The 16374-nt window shown below is 33.0% G+C and overlaps 1 protein-coding gene across 1 annotated transcript in view; it reads left to right on the forward strand.

Moving 5' to 3' along the window:
* The window catches only part of LOC130895346 (lachesin-like), a 96655-nt gene that overhangs the window by 60641 nt on the left and 19640 nt on the right, over positions 1-16374 (forward strand). The window contains exons 5-6 of the mRNA XM_057802582.1: positions 4254-4424; positions 12493-12621. Coding sequence (XP_057658565.1) covers positions 4254-4424; positions 12493-12621 — 300 coding nt within the window. The remainder of the gene's footprint in view (positions 1-4253; positions 4425-12492; positions 12622-16374) is intronic.

The raw sequence follows: 16374 nt of genomic DNA on the forward strand, positions 1-16374 counted from the left end.
CATTTGACACATCAAAATAACATATATTGATAAAAGGATTATTCATTCGTGAGTTACTCGCACGTTGGGCACCGCGGTTACTCACTTTGGATCAAAATCTCATTCAAAATAAACATTTTCTAGACCTTATTGACGTGGTTTGAGCAAAATCAGTGGAATTTTTCGCGTCGATGACACCTGGATCCGCCATTATACTCTTGAAATAAAAAAAAGTCAGTCAAAGAAGAGGGAGACTTGTGCCTTTAATAGATCGGAAAGTTTGTTTCGATAGTTTTGAGAATATGGTAAAACATCGATTCAGTAGATTTCGGTGAAATATTTTTGAAAATTAAAAAATTGTTGTCACGCTTCATTATCCACCACTTTCGATTCCTAACTGACCAACCTGGGACTTTATCTCAGGAAAGGGTCTACCATTTGATTGTGTATTTGAAAATTTACGCAATTTAAATACGATAATCGAATTATCTTTAATGGGAATTTGAAAAAATAAAGGAATAGAAATTGTTGACCTCTATCCAAACTCTCAGCACTTTCTACAACCACTGGATGTAGAAGTCTCGAAGGTTTTTGAGGGTTGCTTGAAAAAAAATAAGCTTATGAATGGAGAATAAAAAATTAAGTACTCAAAATACAGTTAGAATTCGGAGATTTTGAATGCTTCTTGGATCCAGATAGTTCAGACTACTTCAAGGTAAAAACCAAGAAAATTGTAGCCCAGATATCAAAAAATGTGGAAATCTATTCATTTTCTATCCCTATAAGTCAAGCTTAAGTTAAAAAATTAGATAGAGAACAAAGAAATCAAGAAAGAAAACAAAACTAATTGAACAACATCGCTTAGTAATTTTTTTCCACAATTTCTTAAGAGACTTCTATTTATTCACGTGACAAGGTATTTCCAAAAAGGCGTTAATTCACACATAGAATGATGTAGACAAGTGCACTTTTTATTTCCATTTAAAACATCGGTGACACATTTTAACCTCGAAAAACTTTAAGAGAGACAAGATGGAAAGCAATCACTTAAGTTTCTGAATTGTCGAGGTGAATGTTTAAAGGTCTCAGCTCGGAAAGACTTTCAACATACTGCGGGAAATGAATTAAATACGTTGCAGTGTAAATTCACTACAAGCATTATTCATAATTCCACTAAGACAAAGCGAAATGCGGAATACAATTAAAAATAGGGGACATTTAGGACTCTATTTGATACTCCCTTACTCAAAACTCAAGGAGTTTACAAACAACGCTGATTGCGTCATTATCGAGTCATCAGAAGTCTTGAGAATTCCTTGGGGGAGGATTATTATTATGCAGTATTTGCAACTGTAAGAAGATTAGGGAGCAATCACAGTGTGGTAATTCGAGAAGTGCATTTAATTAATCCACCCCATTCCGATTTGAAGTGAAGTGGATATTCGCGGTTAATCGTTTGGTGAAAATACTCCTGGCAAGTAATTAATAGTTTCAATATGAGTTTTTGAGACGTGAAACATATTTAGACGGGTCAAATTACTCGTGAGCAAAAAAATCGACTCAAGTCACACGCTCGTGATCAAACTTTTCTCCTAAGTTCATCCTAAAAGTGCTCGATGGGCTACGCGTCAATTTCGACTTCTTGTAATTTCCCCCGATCAAATAGGGGTAGGAAATGTCGTGATCCCCTTAAATTTATACTAGGTATCGGTTTGGCATTAATATCCTCCAGTTTCAATAGAAGCCAACTGGATTTTTGTTGTCATTGAAATGCGTCCAGAAACCTTCTCCAAAAATCATGTTTCCTTTTATGTAACACTGCGCAGGTCTTATGTAGACTCTTCCTCTACTATTTTTACCATACAGGCACCCTCTGTTCTCTGGTAAATCTCTGGCTGCTCGGTGAGCCAATATTAGCTGCCCTAACTCTTCATTCAACTGTCCAGCAACTCACATCGACTCCTCGCGTTTCTTTGAGCTGTTATTGGACTTGAATATCAATAAACAATTCACCAGGTTATAGAACGATCGAAGAGGTTTAAGAGTGAGGGTTCTATCTAATGGATAAGGAGGAATTATCTAAGATGTTTTTGAGTATGATGTTGCTAGCAGCTGAAGGACCGGATAGCGAAGATTTCTCTTGAGCTTTGAGACGAGGAGCCATCTATTTACAAGCCAAAACGTAAAAAGAGTTTCTTTGGAAGAGGAATCGATAGTACGAATTACATAGTAGACTTAAAGGTTATTTAGACAGCTTGGAACGTGGGGCTATGTTAGTATTGGGGTTGAATCGGCTGTCGCAGCTCTAGAGTTTTTTCAGAAGATATTCAAGTGATGTGCTGTAGATTTTTGCTCTATATATAGATAAGGGAAGTGATTGGTCAGGTAAATAATCTTTTGAAAGTGTCAGTGTACTATTGGGTGGTTGCCGATCATAACATATAGTTGGAGCTCATACCGTTGGCGGCTTTAATATTTTTTTTTTTCGGTGATTTGCGATCGCAGTGGAGTCGATTTTTTTACACACGATGTATTAATCCTTTTTGGAGACACACTCACTTTCTTAAATCTAATATTTGAACGTTATCGACAGATGCTGTACCTTAACGAAGTTTACGATGCATTCTATCGAAAAAAGATTAACCAGAATTATCAAGCAATCGTATTAGAAAGTTCTTTTTCGTAATTTCTCCTACCATTATACAAACAACTTTATCTCTACTTGTTATTACAATTCACCGAGCCACAAAAGCAGAAAATTGAAGTCTGGTTTCCGGTCGTGTTGGCCTAAGATGCTATCAACGTTGCGGACCTGAGTCTGACTGCACCATTGTGGCCACAAGAGGACGATATCTAACTGTCCTTCTAGATTAAAATGATTTTTCCGAATTGTGCTCAGAAGAATTATATCGGGGCGTTTAACTGAAATATGCTACGGGGGGAGTTTGGGAATATACTATTCCAAATATTCTCGAATCATTAGATATTTCCATAACAAAATAATTATATTGAAATATAATCTCGTTTCTTACACAAATTATTTTCAAACTGATGTTACCTCTTTAGATATACCTTTGAATATTTGTCAAATATTAGTTTTGATCATATTCCACTCGAAACTAACGTGCGGTTGAGATGGCGAACTTTGCATATTAACTAAGTGACATTAACGTTGTTATTAACACGCTCGAGAGAATTTAATCGAAAATCATCCTTAGACGTTATATTAATAACATAGTAGAAACTCCAGATGGGTCAGTACATCTATTAAGTTCATTAATTTCGTGGAAATAAATCACAATACAGATCTCGGACTAACCACGAAAGAGCTGATTAATTTGTCAAGTGTAGAGAAGATTTTTTCAACTATTTTCATCACGAATAAGTCGAAAAGAGGGAATAATGGAGAGATGTCCCATGCCAGATGTCACGATCCCCTCAACTTTTTGGGAGCTGCCCAAATTATCTCTAAAACTGCCTTATTCCTATCCTGAGCAATTTGCTGGAACTACCAATTACTAACCAGGATCATGCTAATGATAAAAACAATTAATATTTCACCAATTCCAGTTCAAACAACATCATAGTACCATCGAACAAGTATATAGGGTAGTGGACACCCTTTAAGAACAAAATCTTTTGTGTATTAGCTTTCCTAGATGTAAAGCTAGACCTTAAATGAGGTGTTTCGTACCTAGGGCGATTTTTTAAGTTTGAAAAACAGTTTCCACATACAGTATATCTCATAATAGAATCATATTCGTACAAACAACAACAAAAAATGTCAGTTCCGTTAATAGACTGCGAAAATATTGTATGTAGTTAACACATAAGTTCACTCTAGAAGTAGGTTGAGTTTCTAGATGACAACGCTTATTGTACACAACACTATGAAAGCGGTTAACAGATACTAGAACACTTTCCATACAACAGATCATCTCTTCAGGTCCCACAAGGAACATTTGGAAGGTGTCCATTAGCCTGAAATTTGCAATTCAAAAATCTTAAGAATGTTTTGTTTCCACACAACCTCGCCTGGTTATAGATTGGCATTTAAGACGATGGTATAGCCCAGATTTCACTGCCTCAGACTTTTATATCTTTAGACTTTTCAGAGGGGCATCAATTCACCAGAGATGTAAAAAGAATATTGTTAAAGAGGGAGGATGAATTGAAAAACGATCGTTGTTGAATTTTTTTGTTTCACCTTGTACGTATTAACATACTTTTTCTTAGTGTAATTCTCAATATTGACTTTAGTATTTTGTTTCCAGTTCCTCCGGATATTGACGATTCCGGAACAAGTAAAGACATTACCATAAAGGAAGGCGAGAATGTCACTGTAACTTGCAGCGCGACAGGACATCCAGAACCGAGGATACTTTGGAGAAGAGAGGATGGAGGACATTTAATTATGCAAGTTGGGTCTCATGAAACTCAAAAAGGTATCTAATTATCATTTAAATCCAGTTTTATGGTAGAAGTTTTCAGAAACGTTAGGATTAGTTTTATGTTTAATAAAAGATGGTGTTTATTCAACGAATATATGCAATCCTGATTCTCTTTTCATATATTTTGAATGATTGAATCGTTAAATGAATCATTTTTGTTATTCCTACGATTTTTAATCAATATAATAACAAAAAAATGACGCAATATTTGAAGCAACATAAAAATAAAATAACTATCGAGTGATGATTCAATGGGAGATGAAAAAACGAGAACACCCTGTATGTATTTGTATTGGGTGTCACAAATTCATAAACGCAATTCCAAAAATGAGATCCAATAATTACAAGCAGTTTTCATTTTTGTAATAACGATTGTTGTACTAAATACGGACCTGTTATTTATATCGGTCATAACAAGCTCAAATTACCAATCAAATAACGTATTTTTCCATTTTTCCAATTCGTCAAAGCATCAAAGCAACTTCAAAAAACGTACATTTTATTGAATTGTGAAAATTATTTTCAAAACATACTGCCTTACCTAATTTGCTAATACCAAAACGAATATTTCCTGGCGTTGAGAATCAATTTTCATAACATCCTTTAATTTGGTGCTTAAATCTTCTTATTTTTCAGTTCTCTGTTAAATGTTTTATGAGTTTATATACGATATTCAATTGATTGTGACCTTCTGCAATGCTTTTCAGACTCTCACAACAACAATTTATGATAATTTTCTTCAGAATGTCTCTTTATGGCGAACGGTTCGCTAGGATCTAAACCGGCCATTGCCCTGCATTAGGATGAAATTTTCGTCGATGAAACTGGTGTAGGGAACGTCGAAATCCCCTCAAATATATACTATGTATCGGTTTTCCATTAATCTCACAGCTCCTCCGCCAGAAACCAACTGGATTTTTGTTTTCATTGAAATGCACACCCACCGAAAACGTGCAGAAGCCCCTATCAACTATCAGCTGCTAAATTGGTTGTTACATTATTTATTCAAATTTGTGAACATCCTTGTTGAACTCTAGTGACACAGGGTGGTCCTATACTAAGTTTAATTGCTTTAATACTTTTTTTTTGAAATAATTGGGGGCACTATAGCCTCTCAAAGATGTTGACACGATGTTCGAAAGTATGCAGTTCACTTAGAAATGTTTGTTCTAATACGTATAAAATAATAAGTATTTTCAATAAATATTGACAATTTATGGTAATTTTCTTCAGAATGTCTCTTTATGGCGAAAGGTTTTCAACGATCTAAAAATCTACATATCTCCTAAACCATAAATTCTATCAAATTGAACAAAGAGTATGTTTAGATTGTACAGATTGTCCTTGTAAAAGTTACGGATTGTTAATTATTGAGTACGAACCGCCTCTGTCCTTCAGATAGGAATTATTGATTCTGGACATACGTTTAAATATATTAGGATCAAATTAAACTGAATCCGAACCTGAATAAAGTAACCATTGGAATAGTGGATTTTTTTCTTCTCTATACAGGAACTAACGCGCATTAGTTGCAAAAGGAGCTTACAGTGGATATAGGGAAATAACAACATAGTAGAAAGAACCAGATTTCGAATGGATTTTCTGTCGTTCATCAAAATAAAGATTCAATTTGAGAAAAGAAATTTATTTATTCGATCTAAGCGCACATTTTCAACCATACCGTATCAAGTTAATCCACCATAAATAAACAACATCATACATAATATGACATAATATTAACAAAACGTAAAATATTTACAAAATCTATCAAATTTTCCAGAAATTATTCCAGTTTCCGCAAAAATTTTCCAAGAAATAATTTAAATAATCGAGTTTGAATAGAATATTCAATTTTAATGAAACGTATCTGGTTATCACCTTCACAACTCCATTGAGATTTATTACAAGATATTAAATAACTATCAAATTTCGAAAGGGCTATCAGAGGGGAGGTATTTAAATAGGGCAGATCAGGAAGAGATTACGTTACATGGCCTCGAAGTTATAAATTCGAATTTAGGAATCATCAGAATTTATTGGGGTAATACACAACGTTCGATAAAGAGGAATTTGATATCTACTTCATCATTACAGTTGAAGAAATATAAAAATTAATAAAAATCGCACAAAATATTACATATAACGACGACTATTTCATCTAAATTCATGGCAAATGTCATGTCAAAAGTCAAATTTGATAAAAGGTGTCATATTATAAGATTGACATTGTCTATGTCATTGTCATTGTCATATCAGTGCTGCCACTCAAAATTAAGTAGCAGCCTTCGTAATAAAGAGCATGTAAATTTACCATATTTGAACAGTTTGTTAATTGTCTGAATATTTATAAAAAACATCCATATATATGAATATTTCTTCAATTTCCTATTTCTCACATCTTTTGATATATTAGTCGAAATGTCAAATTTCATCTTTCTTCCAAAAATTATTAAAAAAACTGATTTTAAAACAGAAGGGACATAAAATCAAGAACATTTAGATGCATTAAAATATGAATATTGATATTTGTGTCGAAATAATTGAATTTCTACTCGATTTTATCAATTATTCTTATTCAAGAGCTTGTCGACAGCAACATTTTGTACGTTTGCAATAACAGTACCTCAGTTATTGCGTAATTTTCAGCATAAAATATTGTCACTTCCAATCAAATTCTTCAAAGAATCAACACTAGTTCGGGATGTGAAGGTATATTCGGTAATCTTTTTCTGTAGATCTCAATCCATAAAAGACTCTCGATTAATCTTTTAAATTTTTAGTGAATCTTTGAAATTTTCATTCCAAATATGCTCCAGTGAATGTTGTCGGAAAATTCTGGAATTATAAAAATATATTATCGGATAGAAGCCAAAATTTCCGGATAGAAAAATGGAAAACAATCGTAGGGATCTTTATTTTGGAACCAGCAAGGTGGAAAGTCTCATTGGGACAACTCAGGCAATTATGACCTCTTAATTTTCAGTTGTGGTGATACAGGAAGAGCCATAAATTGTTCAAATGGAAAAAACTACATTGTAATCAAACAAGTAGTTATTTAAAATAAAATTGTAAACGTCGATTGATGATCCACCATTTTGTTTTCAAATAGCACATAACTGAAAATAGTGATGAAGATAATTAATAATTTTTTGAGGACAGCTAAGCTTTCCTATGGTTTCGAGACTAGATTTCTTGATAAATCTTCTTTCCGAACTGGTAGCATTCTTTATTTATTCTTAAGCTCACAATTATTTGAATCACTCGAGTCTATAAAATTGAAATACCGAGGACTCTCTTACAAAAAAAACTACGGAACTCGAATCGTAAATGGACCAATAAACTCGTAGTAAAAGATCGTAAAGACATTTAACAATCCTTGAGTTCGTTTAACTAATAATGTTTTAGCACATCGTTATTTTTCAAAGAGCGTCCTTATCGTAATTTATTATCAGGATACTTGATTTTACAATTTTACGAGGATATCGGTAATTGGATACATGGAATATTCACGATCTCAATTAAAACTAACAAAATTTGTTCGTTTTATTATAGTATACAACAAGTAGTGTCTTTTCCTTTAGTGTTTTTATATGTATTACGCTCCTTGTTAATTATAATTTAACATTTGATTAGTTTTGCTGTTGAATCTTATATGTAACTGAAAATTTCTGTTATTACTTCCAAGCAGTTATTTTCTCAAATTGATATCACTTTCCATCATCTCCAGAGCAAAGAAATTATTCAATTAGCTACCTCCAAAATTATATATAACTAAGAATATTAGTTCTAAAATATCTCAAGGTCGCGATGCTTTTATTTCCTCGTTCCTTCTAAAAGAATCAGTGACAGTCTGAAGGTAGATTTGAGCTAGATCAAACCATACTCAGCCTTCAAAACAAGACTTAAACTCTATCATCTTCAATGCGAACAAATTATTCAATCAACTAGCTTCGAAATTATATATAACTAAGAATATTAGTTCTAAAATATCACAAGGTCGCGATGCTTTTATTTCCTCGTTCCTTCTAAAAGAATCAGTGACAGTCTGAAGGTAGATTTGAGCTAGATCAAACCATACTCAGCATTCAAAACAAGACTTAAATTCCATAATCTTCAGCACAAATAAATTATTCAATCAGCTACCTTCGAAATTATATATAACTAAGAATATTAGTTCTAAAATATCTCAAGGTCGCGATGCTTTTATTTCCTCGTTCCTTCTAAAAGAATCAGTGACAGTCTGAAGGTAGATTTGAGCTAGATCAAACCATACTCAGCCTTCAAAACAAGACTTAAATTCCATAATCTTCAGCACAAATAAATTATTCAATCAGCTACCTTCGAAATTATATATAACTAAGAATATTAGTTCTAAAATATCACAAGGTCGCGATGCTTTTATTTCCTCGTTCCTTCTAAAAGAATCAGTGACAGTCTGAAGGTAGATTTGAGCTAGATCAAACCATACTCAGCCTTCAAAACAAGACTTAAATTCCATAATCTTCAGCACAAATAAATTATTCAATCAGCTACCTTCGAAATTATATATAACTAAGAATATTAGTTCTAAAATATCTCAAGGTCGCGATGCTTTTATTTCCTCGTTCCTTCTAAAAGAATCAGTGACAGTCTGAAGGTAGATTTGAGCTAGATCAAACCATACTCAGCCTTCAAAACAAGACTTAAACTCTATCATCTTCAATGCGAACAAATTATTCAATCAACTAGCTTCGAAATTATATATAACTAAGAATATTAGTTCTAAAATATCACAAGGTCGCGATGCTTTTATTTCCTCGTTCCTTCTAAAAGAATCAGTGACAGTCTGAAGGTAGATTTGAGCTAGATCAAACCATACTCAGCATTCAAAACAAGACTTAAATTCCATAATCTTCAGCACAAATAAATTATTCAATCAGCTACCTTCGAAATTATATATAACTAAGAATATTAGTTCTAAAATATCTCAAGGTCGCGATGCTTTTATTTCCTCGTTCCTTCTAAAAGAATCAGTGACAGTCTGAAGGTAGATTTGAGCTAGAGCAAACCATACTCAGCATTCAAAACAAGACTTAAACTCTATCATCTTCAATGCGAACAAATTATTCAATCAACTAGCTTCGAAATTATATATAACTAAGAATATTAGTTCTAAAATATCACAAGGTCGCGATGCTTTTATTTCCTCGTTCCTTCTAAAAGAATCAGTGACAGTCTGAAGGTAGATTTGAGCTAGATCAAACCATACTCAGCATTCAAAACAAGACTTAAATTCCATAATCTTCAGCACAAATAAATTATTCAATCAGCTACCTTCGAAATTATATATAACTAAGAATATTAGTTCTAAAATATCTCAAGGTCGCGATGCTTTTATTTCCTCGTTCCTTCTAAAAGAATCAGTGACAGTCTGAAGGTAGATTTGAGCTAGAGCAAACCATACTCAGCCTTCAAAACAAGACTTAAATTCCATAATCTTCAGCACAAAGAAATTATTCAATCAACTACCTTCGAAATTATATATAACTAAGAATATTAGTTCTAAAATATCACAAGGTCGCGATGCTTTTATTTCCTCGTTCCTTCTAAAAGAATCAGTGACAGTCTGAAGGTAGATTTGAGCTAGAGCAAACCATACTCAGCCTTCAAAACAAGACTTAAATTCCATAATCTTCAGCACAAAGAAATTATTCAATCAACTACCTTCGAAATTATATATAACTAAGAATATTATTTCCAAAATATCTCAAAGTCGCGATGCTTTTTTTCCTCGTTCCTTCTAAAAGAATCAGTGACAGTCTGAAGGTAGATTTGAGCTAGATCAAACCATACTCAGCCTTCAAAACAAGACTTAAATTCCATAATCTTCAGCACAAAGAAATTATTCAATCAACTACCTTCGAAATTATATATAACTAAGAATATTATTTCCAAAATATCTCAAAGTCGCGATGCTTTTTTTCCTCGTTCCTTCTAAAAGAATCAGTGACAGTCTGAAGGTAGATTTGAGCTAGAGCAAACCATACTCAGCCTTCAAAACAAGACTTAAATTCCATAATCTTCAGCACAAAGAAATTATTCAATCAACTACCTTCGAAATTATATATAACTAAGAATATTATTTCCAAAATATCTCAAAGTCGCGATGCTTTTTTTCCTCGTTCCTTCTAAAAGAATCAGTGACAGTCTGAAGGTAGATTTGAGCTAGATCAAACCATACTCAGCCTTCAAAACAAGACTTAAATTCCATAATCTTCAGCACAAAGAAATTATTCAATCAACTACCTTCGAAATTATATATAACTAAGAATATTATTTCCAAAATATCTCAAAGTCGCGATGCTTTTTTTCCTCGTTCCTTCTAAAAGAATCAGTGACAGTCTGAAGGTAGATTTGAGCTAGATCAAACCATACTCAGCCTTCAAAACAAGACTTAAATTCCATAATCTTCAGCACAAAGAAATTATTCAATCAACTACCTTCGAAATTATATATAACTAAGAATATTATTTCCAAAATATCTCAAAGTCGCGATGCTTTTTTTCCTCGTTCCTTCTAAAAGAATCAGTGACAGTCTGAAGGTAGATTTGAGCTAGATCAAACCATACTCAGCCTTCAAAACAAGACTTAAATTCCATAATCTTCAGCACAAAGAAATTATTCAATCAACTACCTTCGAAATTATATATAACTAAGAATATTATTTCCAAAATATCTCAAAGTCGCGATGCTTTTTTTCCTCGTTCCTTCTAAAAGAATCAGTGACAGTCTGAAGGTAGATTTGAGCTAGATCAAACCATACTCAGCCTTCAAAACAAGACTTAAATTCCATAATCTTCAGCACAAAGAAATTATTCAATCAACTACCTTCGAAATTATATATAACTAAGAATATTATTTCCAAAATATCTCAAAGTCGTGATGCTTTTTTTCCTCGTTCCTTCTAAAAGAATCAGTGACAGTGTGTAGATAGATTTGAGCTAGAGCAAACCATACTCAGCATTCAAGACAAGACTTCCTGCGGCAAGGATGATTTATCAGCTTATCAGTCAAATTATTATTATATATTTTCATATTTTCTATATTATCTAATGGCATTAAAGCTTATTTGTCTATTCTTTTTCAAGAAGATTTGCCTTTTATAGATATTATACCCCCGAAACTATTTTTACGAGGGTGGTTTAAATATTCAACAGGATTTCACTATAAAAAAGTTACACAATTGAAATTTTATACAGTTTTTCTATATTTAACTACTCTCGTATTTGTAAAGCCCATAGAATCGCATCACTTTTTTCGGTGATAGATCCATTCATTTCAAACTTGATGTTCAAATAAAAACATTCGCAGTATCATCATCAATGTCATATCTAGTTAATTTTCACAGCAATCGAGATTAAAAGCGTGAAATTCATGTACATATACGATTCCAAACATTCACAATTATAATTAAAACGAAACCAGTTACGTTTTTTAGAAATGTTGAAATTTCAACCATGTCTTAGCAATTAACAATTCCTGCAAATCCATTTTCAATTAAAGGTTTTTTATAATTCAAAACCCAATTCGTATAAGGTTATAAGGAGAAATGTTTGTGGGACTATGAAGAAGAGCTGAAGGATTTGTAAAAATATTCATTAATAACAAGATACATAAAACCTCAAATAGTGAGATGGTTGATGCAGTTCAAAAGGTTGCCGCTAAATTAACAATTGAAAAAGAGGAAGGAGGTATAAGAAAATGCTGTTTTGAAGGATATTGGAGATGTAAAACTGAATTGGAGCGCAAAATAATTAATATTCACTAAAATTTAATTGAATATGAATGCTATTTTGAACAATATTTCTCACGAAACTTTATTGTTATTTAGTTTTTAGCTATTTCCAATCAAATGTCTATAAGCCAGCTCTTGTCTCTTTTTCAATCCGAAACCAATAAAAGCGGAAATTTTTTTATAGTCCTTCCGCTTGATATATCTCGTCACATTTACATTTTATATATCTGCATAACGAAACACGAAGAGAAAAGAGATCGAGGACAGTGAAAAACTTTATTGTTCCAGCTGAAACGTTTCGAGGGCCAAGTCTAAAACTTGTGAGGGTCGACAGGCGTCAGATGGGCGCTTACTTATGCATTGCAAGTAACGACGTGCCACCGGCAGTGAGCAAAAGGATCACTCTGCATATTACTTGTAAGTATTCTTTAAGATACCGTATGGTTTCAACAAAAATCCACATTTTTTCTAAAAAGTTCTGGTATGAAATTGAAAATCGCCTACCACTTAACTATTCATCTCAACATAATTTGCGGCAATAGACGAAAAGTTTAATTTGGAAGCTTATTAGAGGAATTTTCAGCTTTGGAATCAAATATTTTCAGCATTAGTTACTTTAAGAAGAACTGGCGTTTATATGATACTTATTTTTAATGCTAAAGCAAAACTAAGTGCGTTGGGGTGAAGCAAAAAAAAAATTTGGCGTTTTTGTGTTAATTTACATACCTTCCATTCCGTGTATATATTGCTAATAGCTTAATACTTGATGTATAAAACGACACTGCCTTATCTATAGGCCCAAATAACTTTTCTGGACCATTTGATGTTCTCTTACAGAAATTTCAATTTTTTTCCTTAACTCAATACAGACTAGTTGAAACAGTAGTTGAATTACCTCAATTACCTTTTGAGGATCTAAGTACTGACCAAAGATAGTGATACCTGTACTGATTTGGTTAACAGATATTCCGGAAAACTAAATCACACTCGTTCGCTGACATTTGGAACTTAGAAATTAGTAATTCAAGAGTTCCTACAAGTTTGGTTCAGTATAATGGAAAGCAATTTATTCTCGAATGCTTGGAGGTATTTTAGATGTATCACAAGGTTATTTAGCATAATAATACAGATTCCAGAAAACAAATTATGAAACTGGGATCGCAAAGAATACCAAAAACAAGAAAATTGCATCACAACAAACGCTTTTAAGTTAGTTAGAACTTTCCAGATACCATCGATTTACTTTACAGAATTTACAGAAGCAGATCTTCAAGAAGCAATCCAAGTAAAAAGGATATTGGAAATCCCTAAATTTCCTTGTCATACACCGGCATTAAACTTCTAGCTGAGGCTTCTTCGTCGGCAAGTGGAACCAGCAGAAGAGATGGCTTCATGAAAGCAAAGCTGAAGCTACAACTTTTCAAATCAAAACGGAATATACATTTCAAGAGCTAACAGTAAATTTCAAGTGTATTGATACGTTTTGGTATAGGTTGAGTGAGCTCTGGGTTACTTTTGTCAACTTTTGCGGACCTTTCGGTGGGGTAATTCATTTTTGTAGTGCTAAAAGAAAAAAAAAGCTTTCCCACTAAACCTAAGATAGTAGTCAATTCTTAGTTACTACCAATACAAATATTAATAGACATAACCTCAATTTCTCGCTATATATAAGTGAGCAGACGCATATATAGTAAGCGAGAGCTTCATTGAAAGAAAATCACATCAATTTCAACCCTATACGGCTCATTATGAAAATAAATCATGCCGAAATACAAATATTTCATACAATAAAAACAATTTGATGAACTTTCTTTCTACGTTGCAATTTTCCACGCGGAAAGGAACGAATTTCTAACCTGAACTTCTCTGTAGATGTTAATTATCAGCTAGTTACGATTTTATGCCTATAAAATCACTGTGGACTGCCACAAATTGATTGCAGTAGCTGTGTAAGTGTGATTATTTGAATCACCATCCTTCCACGACGATGCTTAATCGTTTTAGCGAAAAGAATGGTTGAGTAGTTCACCAAGAAATAGTAGACGTGTACTTGCATGTTTGTAGAACAAAATAATGGAACCAAATCATACACGAATAGCTTTAGGATGAAAGATTACCGTGGAGGATACTTCAAAATAAGAGGATGCCACTTTATGGTGATAGAAACACAGTTTTTTCAATCTGTTTAGTCGGTGAAGCTGAAAAAATGTATTCTAGGTATGTGATTGAGTTTAAAAAGTTTCATTAACCATATCAACCGTTGGTTTATATTAAATTGGGCAAAACAGGCCTACATACCCAAAAATTCATGACACCTCTATGATATAAGAAGGAAATATGTTGATAAACTACAATAATAACTGTGCCTTTGAAGCAGTTCATCAAATAATGAATTACATAGTCTACAACAAACTCTTTTTGAAATTGAAAGTTAATTCATTTAATTTATATCAATTTAATTTCAATTAAATTAAGTCTGAATGTCACGGAATCAGCCCACCTCTAATTTCCAAAGCTTTCTATTGGAGTTACAGCAATCGCTGCATACCCTCATCAATTAGGAACTTGGCGTCTGTCCTATAAAAAAGCTTCGCTCAAATCAACTGTGAATCACCTGGATACTTTCACATGCAAATGAACTCGAATGAAGTATCGCAATTGTCGGTTGCTTTCAAGTCATTCTCGAAATAAAAATATAGAATAAAGTTAATATCACGTGGTATATTTTCATTTAAAAAGTTAAATGACTTTATTTCGTCTTAGTACGAGGGACGCTACTTTAGTTTTGAATGAAAACAAATATTCATATTTAGATATGATTGTTTTTCAAAATATTCTCTATTGAGGTCAATTTGAGACATGTGATTTGAATACATCAACCAAGAGCTCCGTTTTATCTTGATTCTAAAGTTCTATGAAGTGGTAGTAGTCGCAAAACATCCCTATTTATAACTAATCAAAAATAACAGCAAGCGAAGATGACGATAAAATTAAGGGGGTAGGATAAGCAGTCAACATAGAAAAAGACGAGATTATCAACAAAAACCCGAATGAAAAGAATGCTTCAGAATATTACAATAAGATAAAACAATCTAAAAAATGGAAAAGGTTTCATAAAACGGGATGTACAGCTTACCAAGGATGGAAACGAAAACACAGAAAAAAGCAGAAGAATGTACAAGGCAAATAACGCATATTATACCTTCCTGTACATATTTAGATCTATAAATGTTCATATAAATAATAGAGTCAGAGTATATGAGAACATTTTGAGACTATAATAATGTACGTTCGAGAATATTGTATCTTGCTTACAAATCTTTGAAACGAAAATAATAAGAAGAACAAATACCTCAAATGGTAAGGCTGGAGTATGGAGATACATATATAATCATGAGGTATATGGGAAACAGGTAATTTATTGGAGTTTTGAGTCTGTTTTGAGTCATATAATGTAAATAGATAAACAGAGAATGCCGAAAAAATTGCTTGAAGGGCTTCAAGACTTCGGAAAAGGTGGCTGATAGAAGTGGCAGGAAACGCATTCAGTCTTTTGATGATACATGATTGAAAGAGAGCAATTTTAGAGCATTGAGTGTCATATTATGCGAGTAAATATACAAAAATGCCTAAAAAAAGCGCTTGAAGAAGTAGGACAATTGGAAGACCTCGAAAAAGGTAGCTGAAAGAAGTTGCAGGTATTGTATTTAGTCTTTTGGTGATACGGGATTAAAAGAGAGCAATTTTAGAGCATTGAGTGCCATATTATGCTATGGAATGAATAAAAAATGTCTGAAAAAAGCGCTTGAAGAAGTAGAACAATGGGAATACCTCGAAAAAGGTAGCTGAAAGAAGTTGCAGGAATTGTATTTAGTCTTTTGATGATACGGGATTGAAAAAGCAATTTTAGAGCATTGAGTGCCAAATTATGCAAGCGAATGAATAAACAATGTCTCAAAAAAGCGCTTGAAGAAGTAGAACAATTGGAATACCTCGAAAAAGGTAGCTGAAAGAAGTTGCAGGAAGCGTATTCAGTCTTTTGATGATACTTGATTGAAAGAGAGCAATTTTAGAGCATTCAGTGCCATATTATGCGAGTGAATTAATAAAAAATGTCTGAAAAAAGCGCTTGAAGAAGTAGGACAATTGGAAGACCTCGAAAAAGGTAGC

Source organism: Diorhabda carinulata, chromosome 6, assembly GCF_026250575.1.
Source record: "Diorhabda carinulata isolate Delta chromosome 6, icDioCari1.1, whole genome shotgun sequence".
NCBI lineage: Eukaryota > Metazoa > Arthropoda > Insecta > Coleoptera > Chrysomelidae > Diorhabda > Diorhabda carinulata.